The 20,153-nt window shown below is 38.0% G+C and overlaps 3 protein-coding genes across 5 annotated transcripts; all 3 read right to left on the reverse strand.

Moving 5' to 3' along the window:
* Positions 1-1,524: 1,524 nt before the first annotated feature.
* Positions 1,525-5,006, reverse strand: LOC106950007 (complement C1q subcomponent subunit B-like). Its single transcript, XM_015036614.1, has 5 exons — positions 4,900-5,006; positions 3,445-3,610; positions 2,728-2,959; positions 2,140-2,257; positions 1,525-2,057 (listed from the first exon to the last, which is right to left on the reverse strand). The coding sequence occupies exons 1-5, from the start codon at positions 4,900-4,902 to the stop codon at positions 1,848-1,850; spliced, it is 729 nt and encodes a 242-aa protein (XP_014892100.1). The 5' UTR covers positions 4,903-5,006; the 3' UTR covers positions 1,525-1,847.
* A 2,746-nt stretch (positions 5,007-7,752) lies between these two features.
* Positions 7,753-12,102, reverse strand: LOC106950009 (complement C1q subcomponent subunit C-like). 2 transcript variants are annotated; one of them, XM_015036616.1, is made up of 7 exons: positions 11,965-12,102; positions 11,597-11,785; positions 11,456-11,519; positions 10,250-10,405; positions 9,196-9,336; positions 8,979-9,102; positions 7,753-8,065 (listed from the first exon to the last, which is right to left on the reverse strand). In XM_015036616.1, the coding sequence occupies exons 2-7, from the start codon at positions 11,694-11,696 to the stop codon at positions 7,931-7,933; spliced, it is 720 nt and encodes a 239-aa protein (XP_014892102.1). In that variant the 5' UTR covers positions 11,697-11,785; positions 11,965-12,102; the 3' UTR covers positions 7,753-7,930. The 2 variants fall into 2 exon arrangements, with proteins under 2 accessions (XP_014892102.1, XP_014892101.1); XM_015036615.1 differs by having other exon boundaries at positions 10,250-10,403; positions 11,457-11,519; positions 11,597-11,700; positions 11,965-12,099.
* Positions 12,103-14,147: 2,045 nt separating this feature from the next.
* On the reverse strand, positions 14,148-18,858 carry LOC106950010 (collagen alpha-1(X) chain-like). 2 transcript variants are annotated; one of them, XM_015036617.1, is made up of 7 exons: positions 18,739-18,858; positions 18,018-18,176; positions 16,992-17,168; positions 16,007-16,086; positions 15,802-15,918; positions 15,630-15,713; positions 14,148-15,044 (listed from the first exon to the last, which is right to left on the reverse strand). In XM_015036617.1, exons 2-7 carry the CDS (start codon positions 18,163-18,165, stop codon positions 14,877-14,879), a joined length of 774 nt encoding a protein of 257 aa, XP_014892103.1. In that variant the 5' UTR covers positions 18,166-18,176; positions 18,739-18,858; the 3' UTR covers positions 14,148-14,876. The 2 variants fall into 2 exon arrangements, with proteins under 2 accessions (XP_014892103.1, XP_014892104.1); XM_015036618.1 differs by lacking the exon at positions 18,739-18,858 and adding an exon at positions 18,608-18,632.
* Positions 18,859-20,153: the final 1,295 nt, after the last annotated feature.

The raw sequence follows: 20,153 nt of genomic DNA on the forward strand, positions 1-20,153 counted from the left end.
TGTGTCCAGTAAACCATAAAATTTGCCAAATAGTCACCGAGTTCACGGGAGCCACCACCAAATGCGACCGTCTCAAAGCATGGCGCCACTGGAAGTCCAATTATTTAATTTTTTATGCCAACTTGTTCCACACTTTTGGAGCAACAACAGAATCGAGTTGTGACAAGAGCATGGTTTTCTATTTATAGAGGCTTTCCTGTAAAACAATACTGACCTGTTTGTTGAACTTTAAACCTGGATCCCGTGTTGCACCATTACCTGTAACCTGTTAAAACTATTTCCTTGATTTCAAAGCAGGTGAAATTACAGTGTGAGCTCCTCAAATGATTCAATGTTTTTATACAAATCAAGCAGCAATAGAAACATGATGGTTCAGGATGGTCACCTTCAATGAGTTATTGGTAATTGATTATTCAACAGATTGTGTATTTATTTAACATAAACTAGTTTTCTTGAGGTTTACACATCTCTGCAAGAAGGTGAATGACAAAACTTGTCTTTTATGTCCATTCTGGGGTTTAGTTTTATAGCTTGCAACCGCCTACAGAATCCACCGCTATGCAGATGATATGCTGATATTTCCTGAAGCTTACAGATATTTAATAGATATTTGTTCTTATTTAAACAGAAAGTCTTTTCTGTTTTCTTAGAGTGCTTTTATCTTGATAAACTTATATTTTGTTGGGGGGTTTTATCAAAAACTTTGCAAAGCAGTTGGAAAGCAGTATCTGGAAAAAGAGAATATATCCTTTATTCATACCTTGTCTTTAGTTTGGGAGCTTTACTGGATTTTTGTTTGACATTTACTCAACTGTGACCTCTACTCAGTTATTATTTGCCTTGGTTTTTGTGTTCTGTTAAAAATGATATGTGCGTGTGTTTTACAACTTTAATGTGTCCTCTGTCTGGATGAAGAGACAAAGTTATCAACATGCATGCATCCAGATTAGGTGCTAAAACAGACAGACAGCATTCTTTCCTGCTCTCAGAGGAATCTGTTAACTGACAAGTTTGGCTTCCTGAGATATTTAAGGCCTCCAAAAATATTCACATCTGTTCCACAACTTTTCTACATTTACTCATTTTACAACAAATTACTTTTATGTCATAGATCAACATAAAATACTTTGGACACTCCTGCGTTAGGAGACGTATTGATGAGTTGTTGGTAAAATAAAACATGAAACAAACTGGTTGATTTTTACTTTATTTAAACTGGACCAACAATTTTACACTGACAAAAAAAGTAAGACTGCAGTTTCAGTATGATCACAGGCAAGACGTCCAATAATTCACTGGAAAACACAAAATCTTACCAAGTATTTTTAGTCTTATTTCTAGAGAAAATATCTTGGTGCACAAAATAAGAAAGCTAATTTACAAATAACTTTTCAGCAAGATATAGTAGCTTATTTTCAGTTAATAAATTCTTAATGTTATTAATATATTAATAAAATTAATTATATTGTTACAAGACTTTTGTCTTATAGCAAATTCTTTCACTATAAAACACGTTTCCCATGTTATAAGAGAAATAATCTGCCAGTGGAACTAGAACTTCATTAAAAGCACATTAAGGAGTTATTGATTTGAAACAAGCTCATATCTCTTGCTGAGAAGTTGCTAATAAGTTAGTTTTGTCTTATTTTAAGTGTACAAGGATATTTGCACTGGAAACTAGGCCATAATAGTTGGGAAGATTTTCTGATTTTGCTGTGTTCATGAGAAACGTGAAATATAATTTTTGGAGAAAAGACGCAGAAGCAGCCTTTATTACCAAGCAGGAGTATTTCCTCTGACTGGTTGAAATGTCCGGCGGACTGACAGACAGACGGACGGTCTGAGGTTTAAGAGGTGGGGAAGATGAGGAAGCCGGTGAAGCTGTGGCTGGTGCTGGTCTGCGACACCACTATGTTGTTGTATTTGGATGACTCCACATAAATTTTATCTCCGACTTCCAGGTCCAGAACCGCCGAGCCGGACGTGACCAAGAAGCTGTCAGAGCTGTCGCACAGCATGAAGTGCTCCTTGCTGCCCTTCATCAGCTTCAGACACACCTGCGTGGTGAAATCATGGTGAAACAGCCTGAAATCTGCAGGTAGAGCAGACGGTCTGAGCAGACAGAACCCTGAGACTCACTCGGGACTTTGCTGAAACGTGGAAACTGAAGAAATACACTCCTTTGATTGCACACTGGAACGTCCCGTTTACCAGCGTCTCTCCTTGAAATTGTGGCTCCAACGCAGGCAAAATCACTCTGCAGGAATTTAAAGCACATATTCATTTTGTGAAATGTTGCTTCTGCAATTTCTTGGTGTATTAACAGGTTTTTGCTTTAGAAAACATGTTTAAGTTCATCTGTAATAGTGACTCAAGGCAGTGTCGGAGCGCTTAAGAAGAACTGCCATCCTGCAACTTTTAGATGCTTGGCAGCTTTTTTACCAGGTTACTGCAGCTAAATGATTCAGGCTTAGGAAAGAATGGATCAAGAAGTCGCAGGATGGAGGACTGGAAGACCGGATGGACGGTTGGATATGTTGATGGATGTGATGGATATGTTGATGGATGTGTTGATGGATGTGATGGATATGTTGATGGATGTGTTTAATATGTTGGTGGATGTGTTGATGTACGGTTGGGTGGATGGACAGTAGTATTGCTGGATGGATGTAATCCTGAGGTAATTCCTCCCTGGTTTCTGTAAAAGCATTGGCCGGTTCCTCTCACCTGTTGAAGTTAATCGGCATGTTCGTCTCTACTACATTTGAAATGGCTCTCTTGTTGGAGAAGAAGGATTTCTGCTTTTTGGACAGGTTGAAGGGTCTTCCCTTCTCCCCTTTCTGGCCCGGGTATCCGGCAGGGCCCGGCAGGCCCATGTCCCCCTTCATACCAGGCCGGCCCGGCGGGCCCCGCATACCTGCCACCCCTTTCTGACCCCTGATTGGCTGACCTCCTTCACCTGTTCAGGGAGGTAAACACTGATTACATGCCTCATCGGCACCTGAGTGAAGCTTCCCCCCAACCTTCTTCAAATCTACCAGAACTGATGTCAATCAACTTGACTACGATTAAGAAGCAACAATTTTTGTTTGTCCCACTATCATTTTAAAGAAAGCAATAAATGTTTCCAGAGGTCACAAAAACTCGTGACAATCAATTCAACTATGCTTGAGCAGCAAAAGTTTTTGTTTGTGCAGATTTTGCTTTGAAGATATGAATTAAAGCTCAAAGATCCATCCGCCCTTTGATGGACTTTGATGGACAAAATCTAACAAAACTGTTGTAGTGAGAACTTCACTCAGGTCTCATTGGTGTCTCTAATCAAAAACAAAAACGCAGAAAATGTTTGGTATTTCAAACATGCAGCACTGCAAACTCCCTTTGTGTCAATACAAAAGACAAAAAGTTTATCTTGAATCCAATTCCTGTCCGGGCTGAGCTCACCTAGATCTCCTTTCTCCCCCTTCACGCCGTCCTGTCCGTTGGGTCCATGGGTGCCGGGGATCCCAGGGATCCCGGGGATTCCTCCGGTGCAGGACTGCATGTCCACCGGGACGATGCAGACCAAGAGAAGCAGCCATGCAGTACTGCAGCTCAGCCACTGGAGGGCCTGGACAGAAACAGAATACAGACCCAAAATACGTGACTTGTACTCAAAATCAGCACCGTCCGTCAGCTTCGGTTCCCTCCGGTGGATTTTCAACCGGGTCAATCCGCGAACGGAAAAGAAGTTGCGAAAAATGTTGATTTTCTGCGCTGTTAATATTATAGTTTGTCTGTAGTTTTTAGTTACGGCAGCGGAGGCCGTGAACAAAACCGCTACGTCTGTTGGCCACGCTTCCAAATATTAACGTTTGGATCGGCTCAGCAGACGACTTCCGGTAAGCTTCATAGCAAACTGGCCACTACAAATGTTAGCAATTGAGTAAAATTTAAAACGGGTAGCAATCGCTTCTCAATAGCCGCCTGGAACCCAAACCCTCTGTATGGAGCAAATGGATAGTTTTTGCCAGAATAACTCAAAACGGTACGAATTTAAAGAGTTTTCTTTAGATTTCCTGCTTGAATTTTCCCAAATTTTTTTCACATTAAACCCCACATTTTAATGTATTTTATTGGGAGATTGTGTGATAGACCAACTAAAACTAGTGTATAAATGTGACAAAATAAAATCCAATGCAACCAACAACTAGCAGATCCATCTATGAATGGGCAAATGAATTATTCAATGTTCTATCAGCAGGTATTGTAAGGCATCGTGCCATTCACCATCGCTAAAACTCATTTCAAATATTGCTGACAGCCGAGATCATAGAACAGTGTCTGCCTTTTTTCCTTAATATTTTCTATGCATTTTTCTTTAACACGGTGGAAAACCACATTTCTGGCCAATTCAGAAAATTTGTCAGCGAAACGTTTAGCCTTGCTGGAAATTCAAAGGAAGAATAATAAAATTTTCACACTCCACAATTTTGTCTGAGGCTATGAATAAAAAAGTCTACATAAAAATGTCTAATATCTTGCTTAAATTTGCTTAAATATAGTAATTTCACTCTAGGCACTGATAAAGTAACATGACCTAAAATTATCTTAATCTGTGCTGTAATCCAGAGTATTACGACAAACTGAACCACAACATCCACTCATTTTAACGCATCATTGGGATTTTATGTGGAGTGTTGAGCAAATTATGTTTAATTTTATCTCAGCATTAATTTAGCATCTCTTTACTGCTATTTAGTCCATTTTCTGTGAACTGAAGACAAGGTCTGTCCTTCTGAACGTGTTTTAAGTCCATCAGGGAAGCTGCACACATCTCCATCTAGCAACGTTTTACTTTCACAATTTGAACTTTACTTCCTGCTGTACAACATTTTATAAAATATAAGATAATCTCACCATTTGCAGTAATGATGTCCGTCGTCCTGTGGTGCAGTAGTAAGACGTTGGAAAGTTGTCCTGCTACGCAGAATCAGGAAGAAAACATGAAGTGAAACTCAAGAGAGCAAGAAAACCCTCTGTTGGTGTCACTAAAGCATTTTTAGGATACAACACAGACTTTTCACTGCAGGAAGCTGGGAAAATAATGATTTTAGACGTATTAAATATTAATTTATCACCTGGAGAACACTGAGAATACTGAGGGGATTTAACTGAAATAAATCCAAAGTTTAAAGGCCACAGTCCTTACAACCTGCCTTGATGTTTTTTGTTTTTTTTTTTTTTTAATCCTGACAGCTTTTCCACAGCGCCATGTTAAGTATTCACACCACAGGAGTTTTTCCACTTTTGATCACATTAGGACAAAAAAAATCTTCAATTTATCTTTATTTGGATTTAATATCACAGACCGACAAAAAGTAGCACAACAATCTGACATGAGAGGAAGATTTTTCTGATTAAAATTCAACAAACTCACTATAAAAACCAGAACAATTGCCTCCATAAGCCGATTAATTAGTGAGTATTGTAGAAAATGAGGGGTGTAAATACTTAGGGGAAATGGATCAGCATCGTTTAACTTCAGAACTTTTCCACTCTAATGCCATTTGGCAGTTTGAATAAATTAATTACAAATGCTTAATGATTACATCAGAAACATGCGACTTAAACTTAATCAAAAATTAATTGGCAGTACTGGTGAATGTAGAAAATGAATGAATATTTTCAGGGTTATACCAAACCAGGGAGGGATTATTTTGAGCCAGTTGGTAATTATAAATCTGTAGAGAACAATTATTAACTGTGAGGTTCCTCAAGGGTTCAAACTGGGCCCACTTTTATTTAACAGTCTCTCCCTCGTAACATGTCACTCTTCTCAAACAAAAATAAAACAATAGAGAAATAAAACTAAAAGGATGACTCAAAAACAGCCAAAACAAAACGGTTATCCTGCATGCCAACTTTCATAGTTTATCTCTGAGCAGTAAAACTTTCCAACATCTTGATTCAGTCCTCATTCTTTAAAGTGATAAAGGAGCCAAAAACTAAACGGAAACTTAACAACACCTTCAGAGCAGCAGAAAGTCTATTGATAAAGACACATTTAAGGTGGTTCGGGGAAAACTAGCTGCTTGGAAACAAGGGTTTGCACGGAGACTTTTGCACGATACGCTGAAACCCAAAGCGTCAAAATGCTAACTTTTCCTCAGGCTTCTTTTACATGTGTTTCACTGCCAGCGCCAGTAAAACTTAGTTTGATCCATGAGATCAAAAATTCAGCTCTGGTTAAAAATGCAAATATATATTAAGTTGGATTGTTTTATCCTTTGTGGTTTGGTTGTGAAGACCAACCCAGAATGAAAAATGGAAAAGAGGATCTGAGCACAAGAGAAGCTGACTGAGCAGCTTATTTAGGATGTGTTGATATAAAAAGTGTAGCTTGATACTGCTGACGATATTAAATAATTTGTGGAACAGATACTGAGGTCCATGCAGAGGGTGGGATCAATGTCCGTGTTTCAGTGAATCTAGACGGGAAGTTAAACAAACCAGAACAAAATGTTAAATGTTTTGTTGTATATCTGCCCGTTATTGCTTCATCATCACTTTATTATCACGGAGAGTTTTACCAAGTTCCTGTTTAAATATTTCACTTCTGTGTCCGCAAACAAAAGATTGCAAAATTACAGAATCAGAATGTTGGGAGGTGAAGCATCAACACTTTCAACATTTAATCGGATATCTTCTGTATCCTAAAATCCTCTGATCATGTTTATATATACAGAAAATCCTGCTTAGCAGAAAACAAGACTTCTGTCTTAGCATTATAAAACTCCTTCTGGCATCACATTGCATGATTTTTATTGTTATTTCGATTTTAGATAGATTATAATGCAGTTATGTTTCCCTGTATTTTCTGAAACAAAAAAGTCCAGGTAAAAAAAATTACATGAAAGTAAAATAAGTTCAAAAAACCCTCAACCCTTGTATTATGGGGGTGTTTGTAAAATTGCAGTCAAAACTTAGCAGGAAAACTGTAGATTGTTATCCTGTAACAGGAGAGAAATTGGTCGTATTTTCACCTCTTCAATCAAACATTTCTAAATGTCACAGTTCCAACTAAACATTTAGTTTGTGCATGAATGACTGAACGTAGGTTGAAGCGCTTTGGGATCCTCTGGACTTGATAAAGCGCCATAAGTACTGCAATTTACCATTTAGCGCTAAAGTTTTTGGTTAGAAAGCTAAATGTTTATGTTGAAGCTACATTAAATATTTTGTAAGTGCGCTAACCCTCCACCTTCTTCAAATCAGACAAAATTGTTGTCAATCAACTCGATTACCTTTGTGTTGGTTTGTGCAGCATTTTCTTTTGTTTGTGCTGCTTTTGCTTTGAAAATATGAGTAAAAGTTTAAAGGTCAAAAGGTCAACCAGCCAACCACATTACTCAAATCTAACAAAATTGGTGTCAAACGCTTGCGGTATGTTTGTGCTGCTTTTGCTTTGAAAATACTGACGATGACCTCTGATGACCTACAGAAACTTTATTAATATCTTTAAAATGATAGCAGCAAACTAAAATTTTCACTTTCACCAACTTTATTAGATTTGAAGACGGTGGGTGGGATAAATAAAACGTATCTCTTATTCTGGTATATCAAAATATTCAGTCCCAACTGGAATCAGCTCCCAGTGCAGAGAAATTAATTCAATGAGAAATCTTAGAGTTTTTGTTGCCACTTTATGTTCATAATTTATTAGAGTGATGTGTTAAAATACAAAAATAAAGGAATGAAAGAAACGGGACATTTGGTTTTAGCAGAAAATCTTTTTACTGGTGACACAAAAATAATAAATCCAACCGAGGAATCAGTTAAACTGAAAAACATTCTCAACATCTGTTTGTTTTTTTAGTAAAATCCGATCAGGAGACACACAAAGAGGAAAAGTAACATGAATTTCTGTGATCATAATTGTTGCTGGAGGTCAGTAAGGGTGCAGCAGAAACCCAGAGAAGATGCTGAATCCGTTGCCTCTTCCTGTCATCCCTCTGTTCTCCCTGGTCTCCAGCCAGACCTCCTGACCCTGAGACACGTAGACGGCCAGCCCGCCCGACGTCACCTGGAACCAGGGAAGGCCTCAGGCTTACTTACTGCATGCTCACCCACATGATCTCACCGTTTTAGTTTGATCGTGTTTATTTTGCTTTATGTGCATGAAGAGAAATCAATACGCTAGTAGTTTCTTGCTTTGCAGGAAAGCCAGATTAATTCCCAAACATGTTTTCAGGTCCAATCCTGGAGAGTTACCATCCTGCAGCCTTTAGACGCATTCCTGCTTTTTCACACCTGAATAAAATGAATGGCTTGTTAACAAGCCTCTGCACAGCTGGATGAAATCTGAACAAATCTTTGTTTATATTCTGCTGATGTTGAAAAATCACACTTTCGAAATTGCAGTGTTTCCATCAAATAAGAAGTGAAATTGAAATCATGTGAATTTGTTCACGCGATAATTCAGACATCAGAGTACGTCGCCGTCTTGCTCAGGCTTTGGACTGAAAATCCCGCGGCTCCCTAAGCGGCGTTTTGGGGAAATTGTAGTCGGTGATTTCACAGAAGGACAAACATGTACGGATTGAACACGTTGGAATGACACAAAACGTTTTTTGAACTGTGTGATGGTGGAGGCAGATGCAAAACAAAAACAAACCATCATCCTCCTACTACTTCCTGTCGTCTTCTTCAGTGTTTCTAATAAAGTTGGTGAAAGTAACCACTTCTTGATCATGTGACTCATGTAAAACGTGCTTATAAAACCACCTCATCCTTTACTCAATACTTTTTATTGAGTTTTTTTCAAAATTGCTGTGTTCCCATTAAGCAAATTTTTTTTTGTAATTTCAATCTATGCAATAATATGGCTACTGGGAAAGCAGGTGCTGATGGGATTTCAGCAGGGATGCATCCAAAGGCTGCAGGATGGTTCCTCTCAGGACTGGACTTTGAATAAAAATGTCGCCTCCCGCTCTGACCTGTTTTTTACGGCGACTATCGCAAAACGACGTCAGCAGATTGTTGTCGAGCTTCAGCTGCACGCAGAGTTTATCCTCCAGAGAAGCATGATACACAAAGAAGTACGTCCCCGGGACCCGACACCTAGAGCCCAACACACACAAAGACATCAGGAGGAGGAGATCCTTAAACCTTGTTTGGAAAAATCGACTTGAAACCGGAGTTTAAGATGCTCACCTGAAGTGTCCCGTCTCTGTGTTGAAGTCGTTCTCGATGTTTGTTATGACTTTAGTGAACCGAATTGTGCTGCTTTTAGCAGGAAACACGGACGTTCCTCTGGCCACACTGAAGGCCGCCTTCTGCTGAGCCGCAGCCGACCTGCAGAAAACAGGAAGGTTCTGGTTCTGAAGGTTCTGGTTCTGAACCTGAGAAATCAACCTTTTTTTTTTTTTACAAGATTTTATTCAGTCAGTGGCAGACCTACTGCAATGCTGTTTATTTCCTAATTCGACTTAGTTTAGGTTACATGTTTGCTCAACTCTACTGGTTTTCTGGTGGAGGATTGTTCCGGCTAAAACCAGGTTGTTCCACCCTACAGTCACCCTGTGCTTGACCAGGAAGTGAAAATGTGATGTTATTTACAGGTTTCCTTTGATAATGAATGTGACTTTAATTTGTAGCTTTAAATGAAAATGAGTTGCCTGCTATAGAACAGAATATAAACAAGACTGCAATAATGATGAAAGTAATAATAATAATCATAACAATGAAGTTTGAATCTGATTTAATCAGCTGAACTGTGTTGAATTAGACCTTCTGGTCTTTTAAACTGCATTAAAATAAGCTTTGCTGTGAATTTGCTTTAAACATAAACTGAAATACAAAAGTTAACAGGAAAAAAAATCATAAATAATTTTCAAAGTGGTTTACCTCATCAGTATACTCAAATAAAATAAAATCCAGATTAAAAGTATTTAAGTATTGTTGGCTTTGACAGATTTCTTCCTTCTCATTTTCTGTCTGAACTTTTTGTTTAAAATTGTTGGAAGTTATGGAAAATTGTTGAATTTTACACTTTAATCTTTTTTTGAATGTTTTATTTTTAAGCTAGTTTAAGGTGCTAATTCCGCATAGAAACATCTTCATTTAAACTAAATATTTTAACTACTTTACATTACTTAAATGTTTGTCATGTTTATTGTTTATTTTTCTCTTGTAAAAATGCCTTTTAGTGTCTGAAAAAGCTCTATAAAAATTAGATTTGTTGTTATTTTGCTTGTCTGTGTTGTACCCAGCTTCTCCTGGCTCTCCTGGAGGCCCGGGAATCCCTGCGCTGCCTGGTCCTCCTGGTTCCCCTGACGGGCCTCGTTTGCCGGGCGCTCCCACCGGGCCCGGTTCCCCCTTCCAGCCCTTCTGAGGCCCCAGGCTGCCGGTCCTTTCTGCTCCTGGTGAACAACAGTGAGTGGACATTTTCATTTTATTGTTTCTTCAGAGAATCTGGACCAGATCGGTGCTGCTGCACTACAATCTCATACTGAGAAATAAAATTTTAAAAATATATTAAACTAGAAACAGAAATTAACTGGTTTTATACAATTTTGGTTTACTTATGTAAAAATATTTTATTTCTTTCTTAAAATTAGTTTTTGCAAATCAAATTTTGTGTACAGAAATGAACAGAAAGTTGGTTTATATTAATTTAAAATATCTTTGCACTTTGCTTTAACTTTAACTGTTTAGCCAACTTTAATTTTAATTGAACTCCAGTTCGTTTGATGAGGTGTGAATGTGTAATTAATATCTGATCCGCCTACAAACCTCCGTCTCGGTTCAATTGAAGTGAACTCTGGTTCAGTTTGAGTGCATATGTGAACGCTAAGCGGACTAGAGAACGCTCCAAAAGCAGGAAGTGGACTACAGCACAGGGCATTCTGGGTAAATATAACCAAAACAAACCCGCTAGTTTAGCATTAGCGGGAGAAATAGCTCGTAGACTTTAGCCAAAAACAAAAGAGAAATCCTACAACCGCTACAATCTGACACCACTCCATTTCTGTTTACTTTTCCTAAAGCAGGAAGTTTCATTCAGTGTCTTCAGAGATTTTCATGTCGTTTCCTTCAGTGGTTCTTGGTCCAGGTTGACCCAAAAATGACTAGCGCTTCAACAGTCTACTCACTCCAGGTTCTGAGTACAATGATGCACCTCTAAGATTTTATTGTGAAATGATCTGAAAATCATGTTTTATTGTCCTTCCAATTCCCAATTATTCATCACATTGTGGTATTTTGGTTTATCGCATAAAAATCCATTGAAGTAGATTAAAATGTATGGATGTAATGTGAAGAAAGTTTGAGAGGTATTAGCTACTACTAATGTTTTGTTAATTCTCATAAAACATAAATTAACATATTGGTGTGAAAATCATCAAAAACGTACCACATTAAACGGGATCTGACAACGAAAAACCAAACATGACAAACATTTTTGGAAAACCTGCCTGGATCTCCTTTTTCTCCTTTCTGCCCATCACGGCCGTCTCTACCGGGAAGTCCAGGAATACCTGAGGAACGACACAAAACATCACAGAAACCCCTACAAACAATCCATCCTGCTGTGCAACCACATGCGGATCCAGACCTGGGATCCCTGGCATTGCTGGACACGTCTCCATGGCGACCAGCAGAGGTCCAGCCAATGAGAGCAGAGCTCCCGTTAGGAGAAACTGACGGAGGAGCATGAGGCTAACGAGGAGAGGAGGAAATGAGGAGAAAATCAGAGAGTCAAATATGTGACAATGAAATGAATGGATGGGAAGATGAAATCTAATTAAATATGAAAAAATCAGGTCAAAGGAGGAAATAACAGGAAATATTCAGGAGAAACAGAGAGAAGGGAATTAAGAAGGAGACACATTAAAATGTCTGACAAAAACTTAGAAACTTAATACCATAAAACCATAAAACCAAAAATCAGCATTAAAATAAATTTAAGGATCCAAAACATACCTGAGGGAGTAAAAAGCAGACTGAAGAGAAGCTCCGAGTCCTGCAGCGGCCGGACGAGGAAGTCAGCATAAAGTCGTGTGAGGAAACATTTCTGATCCGACAGTTCTGCATTTCTGGGAGGGTACAAGCGGCCGCAGAGATCCAGAGGCAGAACAGACTCCCAACGGCAAACCAGTAACTTGAGACACGGGAAACGGACTAGAACTTCAAAAAATACTCTACAAATGAAGCTGAACGTCCAGAATGAAATGCTACATTCAAAAACAGTTTGGTTCTCATGCAGATCGGAACCACAGGAGGGAACATAAGTGGAGGAGTCACCAAGATTTGGTGTTTTACTTTGGGTTTCCTTTAAGTTTGTGTTTATTATCGCTCAACAGGTCTTGCCATATTCACTTTTTTAACTTCCATTCATCAGAAAAGTGACTGAAAAATCTGTGTTTCAACGAACAACCACTTTGATATATTTGATATATCAGGTTTCCATGGTTACCACAGTACTGAGACTGGCCTAGTCAAAGTGTTCAATGACATCCAAATAAACACGGACTGTGGAAGAACCACAGTGCTGGTTCTGTTGGACCTCATTTGACCTTCATATATTACTGGAACGGCTGGAGAGTTGGTCCAGTACTCAACTGGTTCCAGTCTGACACAAAGAGCCAGGATTTCTTTGTTACAATAGGAAGCGGACAGAAGGTCTCCAATTTACAGTAAAATATGGGCACCCATGGGTGCCAGAATTTTCCTGTGTTTTAACGTATTTACACGATTTTACTGAAAAATACAGTAAAAATCATATTTTACCACCTAAATACGGTAAAATTGCTTTTAAATATGGTGTTTACTGTATTTACACTGTAAAAACAGATTGTACCATATAAATACTGTATAAATACTGTAAAATCTGTATTTATACAGTAAAATTCTGGCAACCACAACTGCCGGTATTTTACCGTAAATTAGAAATGTTTTTCACAGTGTACACTACCAAACAGGACACATAAAATTTTTTAAAAAAGATATTTCCAGCTGGTTTGGGTGTCAGTGTAAAGTCCAACAATAATACTAATATTGATGTTGCTCTCAGTTTGAAAAAGATGTTAAATTCTTTGTTTTATTTCATCTTATCTGTCATAAAAGAGAGACTAGGCTAAAACCACGGAGGTTTTGCAGGTCAAATGACCAAAGTGTTTTTTTTCTGTGCAGCTCTGCAGCTTTGGGCCGACTCTGGTTCAGTTTTGTTTAAACTTGTAAAGGATTGAGAAACACTGGAGCTCCACTTTGACAGCAGGCAAAGGTCAGGTCAGGGTGTGGCACAATAATCCAGAAAGAGGATGTGCAGAAACCCAGATTGTTTCGTTTCCTTCGCACAATTAAACGAAAATGATCTGGTGATCAAACAAACAGCGTCAGCCAGGAAGGATTGTCATGTCTTACGACCTGAGGAGAAGATAAATATCTCTCTCATGTTGCTAAAGACACATTCACACAGCAGGTGAATGACACCCATATTTACTTTTCCACGACCCAATTCAGATGTTTTTACCCCCCAAAAAAATCAGATTTGTGCCACTTCTATATGTGAAGCTAAATCGGATATGGGATTAATTTCAAAGCATCTGCAGTTTGAGGTCATGTTGGATTTAACTTTCCTTTTACGTTATTGTTGATGTGAGACTTTCATCATCATGAATAATTATAAGTACCTTAACTTCACCTCTGCTGGCTGTGACTCAGCTTCTACAGAGCAGAGAAGTTTGTTTCCGTGGCTCCGATCAAGGAGTCTCATACAATTACTACTTGGTAATATTATTTATTATGACTTTGTTCTCCTATTACTATGACTGCATTCTCGTATTATTTCATCTTAATACTTGTGACATTATGAAAAAATCAGAAAAAAAATTATTCTCTTCATCTGGCCGTAATAGTCTGTTGTAAAAAATAGAGTATAACTAGAGTAGAAAATAAAATACACACATCAAGGTTGAGGTTAAAAAGTAAAATAACTTATTTTAGTGCAATTAAAAAAAAAATCACTAAAATAACTTCTGTGATTTTTATGAACAAAAAGCAAAACATACATGTTGTTGTCTTAGCAGAACAACAATAAAACATTTATATTTACTTTGTGAACTGATGCTACTGAAATTAAAGTAACAAAGAGACATTTTGATCCATTAGAGTTATATTTATTACATTAAATCAGAGGTGACCAAAGTGCGGCTCGGGGGCCATTTGTGGACCTCGGCACAATTTTGGAGGGCCAGTGGTCACAGTTCAAAAATAGCATAAAAGCGTTTCGCTGGTTCAGGCAGTTGATGCAGATCCCCATTTTAAAATCTTAAAGTGGAAAATCTAATGTGCACCACAAAGTATTCATCTTTACATTTTTTTAGTAATAGGGACTAAAAACATCCTGTGATGGCCATTTAATAAACTTGGAAAACTAAAGCAAGAGTGAGTCACAAACTGTTCCACAAAAGAGAAAAGAAAAGACAGAAAAGAGAAGAAAAATTCATGATTATCATTTTATTTTCCTCTTTTATCTGGCAAACCTGCAAGAGCCGCTTTTTGTTTTAAGTCTCCAAAGAACTACAGGGATCTGACTGCTTTGCTTATTTCATTATAATATGGTGTGTTTAGTTTGTTTCTTTAGCAAATAAAAATTATAATAAAAAATACTGAACATTTTGTGGCCCTTGGAGTAGTTGCAACTGTATTCTCAAACGTTTGGTCATCACTGCATGAAATGATAAACTTCAGGTTCAGAGTCAGGGTTTAATAAAAATCAATCAGCTCTGAAATGAGTAAATATGAAAACATTTTACGTGATGCAGCTGCTGAACCTCAAACACTGAAATCAGAGATGGTTAAATGTTGCAGTGCGAGGACTTGACTTGTTTTTATTATGAATTTGAGAAGATGAGGAAGCCGTTGAAGACGATCAGTTTTTCTCTGACGTCTCTCGCGTCGGTGTCTTTCGCTATCTGCAGGCTTTGCTGCTGGTCTTTGTAGGACTCCAGCCAGACTTTCTGTCCCGCCGTCAGCTCCAACACGACGCCACCAGACAGCACCTGGGGAAAACACAGCTCATCACATCGAGGCTTTGAAAGAAACGCTCTGCCTCTCTGCTGTCTGGAAGGGTTTTATCAAAGGACAAATGTCACGTTTCAGAGGCAGAAAAACTGTTAATCCTGATATATGAAGCATAAATATCTCACAGGGTGAATACTAGAAATAACCAATCAGAGCTAAGAGGCGGGTCTTAGTGCTGTCAATCATGCTCTTGTGCATGCTGCCTCAAGTCTTTGCAGCTTCTCCCAGTCAGCATAGCCTTTCCTGAATGCTAAGGTTAGTTAGCACAGCCACCAATGACAGCTGATAAATGGCTTTTCTGTAAGTTGTTTCACTCCCTTAGCACATTTAGCAGTGCGTTCATGAGGATTATTGACAGCGCCAAGACCCTCCTCCTGGCTCTGATTGGTCGTCTTTGGTCGGGAGCGGTACATTTGTTCAGATGGGAATAATAGGAGTAGATCGATCTTTTACATCTTTCTCATATTATCCTGTCACAAACATGTAGCAAACAGATTTTCTTTAAATAAAAGTTACATACTGCAGCTTTAAGCCGTATATTGAGCATAATTTTTAACACTTACCTGCTCAGAGTTCCTAGTGTTTTCATCACAAAACACGATTTTCTCTGGTTCTCCTTCTTTGACTAAACCCAGGCACATGCTGACCTAAAAACACATGCAGACGTTCAACAACTGCTACATAGATTTACAGCATTTTTAGCCATAATTGCAGTGTAACAAATTAGAGGCATGCCTTGGCAACGGAGTGGAAGGTGAAGTAATAAAAACCAGGTGTCGTGCAGGTGAAGATGCCAGTGTTTATGACGAAATTGTTGTTTATGTTGACGATGGCCTCCTGATAAGTTATTTTCTGACAGGAAACAAATGAGATTTCAGTTTCAGTTATGTCTAGATAATTAATAAGTCCTTAGCATGTAGAAGTGTGACCTTTAGCAAACCTGGTTGAAAGGTGGGTATCTGGTGGTATTTCTCTTCACAGAGAAAGCGGAGTGAGTTCTCTGATTGGACGAACTTTGTCCTGAAAACACAAACACATTAATTGAACCAGGGGTGTCCAAACTTTTTGTTATGTGGACCAAAATCAACCAGTCAGAATACTTCTATCCAAGAAACTACTGCTAATAATAGAAAGATTAAAATAAAATCAATTAATTCTGTCTGTTTTTTTTATTGTATAAAATGTGGATCCAACACTTTGAAATTATTTTTATATTAAAAGAAACTTAATCTAGTTTTCAATTCAAAAATATTTTGTTGATCCCAAAGGGAAATTAAATATTGCTATAATTCATATTAATTTAGTTCTTCAGAGTTATTGTAGGTAATGATGGCTGTGGAGAGACCTCCTGTAGCAGTCTGTGTTACGGTCAAAGAAACCTCTGACTGAAGACACTTTGTTTTCCCAAGACAGTCTCACAAAATTCTTTTCAAATTATTTTTGAACAAATCTATTCTGTTATAAAAATAGTTTCTTTTTTTCAAAACACTCCCTGTATTTAGTTGAGTTTAAAAAAAAAAAAAAAAAAAGCTGATTTAGGTACAGCAAAGTCGGTAAAAGTCTCTACTACAAACACTTGGTTATTAAAACAGTTTCTATTGTAAGAAAGCAATACTGGTTATAATTTTACCCCTATTACATATAAAAAGTTTGCATTTGAATCATTCTTGAATTGCAGTTGGGGGGCCACACAAAATTATTCGAAGGGCCATCCAGAGCGCTCAGAAAACGTCCCTGAGCGCCACTAGAACTGGGCTAAGCAGGTTTTCAGGGGGAAACCTGGGACATTTATGACCAAATAACTGAAAACAGTCTCCATTTCCTCCTCATGAGTCATTTTGGTGCTTCTCTATGTGAAGTTTCTGCTTGTCAGAGTGTTTGAGGTCAGATGTAGCCTCAGTGTTAAAACGATGTGCAGCGTTTACCTGAGTTCAGGTTTATCCCCACTGGACCGGGTGGACCAGGCTGACCCGCCATTCCTGCTGCTCCCACGTCACCACGGTAACCCTTTGGACCAATCGGCCCTTGTGGCCCCGAGTTTCCTTTGTCCCCTCTGAGCCTCAGCAGCATGCTTGGGTCCACTGGGCCGTCCACCCAGACAGCTGAGGACAAAGCCATAAACCAGTGAATACATATTTAATGCAAAAAAAGGGATTTGTCTAAAAGTTGCAGCTTAAATCAGAAGGCAGCAGTGAAAACTGACACATCTGCAGAAATCATTTAATCCGAGGTCATTGATCAATCTAAAGCAAAGCACTAGGTGCAGCTTGGATCAGTCCAGTGACAGCAGTGTGTTAAATACACATAAAGATGCAATGTAGTCATAAACTCAGAGAATTATTTAGTATCGGTCAATAACTGATAATGCTAAAGTTATAAAATCACATATTTAAGAAAAACTTAAAGGTGATTTATTACGCTTCCTTGATCGGGTTAGTTGTTTCTTCATTATGTTTTTCACACAAAATAATTTTTAGATGATGAGATTTTAATCTGCTCAGCTCTGCCTATGATTTAGGGCGTCCTGTCACTTTAAACCTGCTGCTGGCCACGCCCCTCAATTCATCGTTTACTCTCGCATGTAAAAATGGCTGCTAACAGACGCGCAATCATACAACTGTACGCATTTGAAAAACAGAAATGGAGCCAGAATGCAGAAAGGGGCTTCTGGACGGTAAATCAATGACAAAACACACGTCTTTTCCAGCAGCCATTGTACAGCGCTTACAGCGGTAAAACCAGCTGACCAGACATGCTGGAACTCATCTCATGTTGCTAGGTAACAGGCTAGGCTCATTTTCCAGACACTAAAAAACAACTTATTGCCAAAAAACAGCTAGGTATTGTTTTGTTTTTAGAAGTAGTAGAAAATATATAAACTATGAATTTTGCATAAAAGGTCCCTTTTAAAACAATCCTATATGACTTGGGTTTCAGCAGGAAGACACTACCTGGCTCTCCCTTCTGGCCTTTCATCCCAGCCAGCCCGTCTCGTCCAGGAGGTCCACGTTCTCCTGGATGGCCGTTACAGTTGCATTCGACGGCTGACAGCACCAAAGCAATGGTGAACAGAACTGCACAGACAAAATCCGCTCCCATGGCTCGAAACGCTGGGGAGAGAAACAGGAACGCATGCAGGATGATGAAAAGTCTCGGTTTCACGTTAAACTGTATTTTATAAAGTTTAACATGAAGAGACATTAAAAGAAACATGTCTCCAAAAAGCAGCAGCCAACATGTGATCATATTACTTTTGATTTAGGGTTCATGTAGCATCTGGCAAAAACAATTCATGCAAACTACAACAACCTAATAATTACAGAATAAAAATCTCAACCTTAAATTGTTAAGTTTGGATAAAATTATCTGCTTTTAACATTTTGGTTTTGAAATAAGATGCAAGTAAGAAGGAATGCAAATTTATACTATTTATGTAAAAATAATCAGTTTTCTGAAAAACAAAGAAAAATATCAGAAAATAATTTAGCATTTTTTTTCTTTTCAATGTCAGTATATATTTATATCCAATAAAGGAAGTTACTGCTTTAAAGTCCAGCAGCAGTGTTGTTACAGGTGGATAAAAACCATAGAAACTTAATTTCCAATGCTTTCTTCAAAATGTTTGCCTGTTTTAATCATCTTAATGTTCAGAATCAGTAGAAACCCTCTTACCGGTGGAGATCTCCCAGGTCCGGAAGAGCAGCAAACAGATGAGATTTCCTCTTTATTGAACTGAAGATTTGCTGACTTACTGAGATCTGCAGACGTGCTCACGTTGCACAAACACTCAGACATGAGGAAGACAATGAAACCCATGAAGAAGAACCACCCAGAGCTGCTGCATTAACATGTTAGGTTAATTTAAATGGGTTTTAACTCCTGCACTCCTGAAGCTAATTGCTTAATTCTAATAAATCAGTTTTTTCCTTGGAAAAAAAATCCCATCTTTGATTCACATCCAGCCTAAACCCCAGGCAGATTTGAAATAAAACCTCAAATCAGTCTGCAACTTTCTGCAAAGGACATTTCTATCTTAAGACCCTTTAAAACTGAAAAATCTAATTTAACAAAGTCTGACTTATCAAACATTCAAAACAATTCAGGCAGAAAAACAGGTGAGATTACCACCTGTAATTCAAGTCTACCACCTTTAGACTTGAATTATTTAGATATTCCTATGAAACATCATTATCCCAGCAGATCGTCCTGAAAGCTTAGCTGTAAATGTTAGAGCTGTGGCGCCCCCGTCTGGTCGATAATAAAAATGTAAGTTTTATTTGTCAGAGCTGAGAAACGTCATATATCGCAGCCTGGCAGGGATACTTTATTCCTCAGTGAACCATCTATTCAGGATGTAAGCAGTATCTCAACATTCACCGTTCATACTGTGAATGTTACATTTTTATGTTGGTTTTATCATTTGTTCAATTTTCTGTTTTAGGACTGGATGAACATCAGGACTTCACCAGGAGTTAAACAGGCTCTAGTGAAAAGCTCTTGTTCTGCGTTTTTATGTGAGAAAACAATCATGGAGTTAAAGACTTGCAGTTCATTCTCAGCCGGGTTCGATTTCTTTCTTATGAAGAAGACTGAACACGTGTTAACTGGTACCGGCTCTGTGACCTACATTCACAGACTCACTAAGGACGTAATGTTAACGTAGTGAAGTTACATTACCAGAACAAGGTCGTATTAGACATATAATTTTAAAAAGAGGATTGTTGAACACTTTATAAAGTTATGTTTTTTTTTTTTATAAAAAGGTTATTTTAGAAATAAGGAAATATTGAATCTTTTTACACATCAACATGAAATTATAAGTAACAGGACTTGGAAATGATTGTGCGCTTCCATATCGAAACTTCACAGTTTGACTTTTCCCTCTGGTAATATTGTATCTTTTTTTCTAATATTAGAACTCTATTGTCATAATATTACAATTTTATTCTCGTAATTTCAAAAAAGAAAAATCTCTCTCTATCTGGCTCTAATACTCAATTATATATATATATATATATATATATATATATATATATATATATATATATATATATATATATATACACACCTAAAAAAAAAATAGAACA

The sequence above is a fragment of the Poecilia latipinna genome, unplaced genomic scaffold (assembly GCF_001443285.1).
Source record: "Poecilia latipinna isolate Pla-1442-1.1 unplaced genomic scaffold, P_latipinna-1.0 Scaffold374, whole genome shotgun sequence".
Taxonomy (NCBI): domain Eukaryota; kingdom Metazoa; phylum Chordata; class Actinopteri; order Cyprinodontiformes; family Poeciliidae; genus Poecilia; species Poecilia latipinna.

What these genes read in the sequence shown, in the direction of transcription:
- LOC106950010 (XM_015036617.1), bottom strand. Translation starts at nt 18,165, where the DNA reads ATGGGAGCGGATTTTGTCTGTGCAGTTCTGTTCACCATTGCTTTGGTG. An exon ending in AGGCCAGAAGGGAGAGCCAG is followed by an intron (nt 17,169 to 18,017) that starts GTAGTGTCTTCC and finishes CTTTGTCCTCAG; the next exon opens with CTGTCTGGGTGGACGGCCCA. An exon ending in GGGGATAAACCTGAACTCAG is followed by an intron (nt 16,087 to 16,991) that starts GTAAACGCTGCA and finishes TTGTGTTTTCAG; the next exon opens with GACAAAGTTCGTCCAATCAG.
- LOC106950007 (XM_015036614.1), bottom strand. An exon ending in GGGGGAGAAAGGAGATCTAG is followed by an intron (nt 2,960 to 3,444) that starts GTGAGCTCAGCC and finishes CTCCCTGAACAG; the next exon opens with GTGAAGGAGGTCAGCCAATC. An exon ending in ACGTTTCAGCAAAGTCCCGA is followed by an intron (nt 2,058 to 2,139) that starts GTGAGTCTCAGG and finishes TTCACCACGCAG; the next exon opens with GTGTGTCTGAAGCTGATGAA.
- LOC106950009 (XM_015036616.1), bottom strand. Translation starts at nt 11,696, where the DNA reads ATGCTCCTCCGTCAGTTTCTCCTAACGGGAGCTCTGCTCTCATTGGCT. An exon ending in GGAGAAAAAGGAGATCCAGG is followed by an intron (nt 10,406 to 11,455) that starts CAGGTTTTCCAA and finishes CTGTTGTTCACC; the next exon opens with AGGAGCAGAAAGGACCGGCA. An exon ending in GGAGAGCCAGGAGAAGCTGG is followed by an intron (nt 9,337 to 10,249) that starts GTACAACACAGA and finishes TGTTTTCTGCAG; the next exon opens with GTCGGCTGCGGCTCAGCAGA.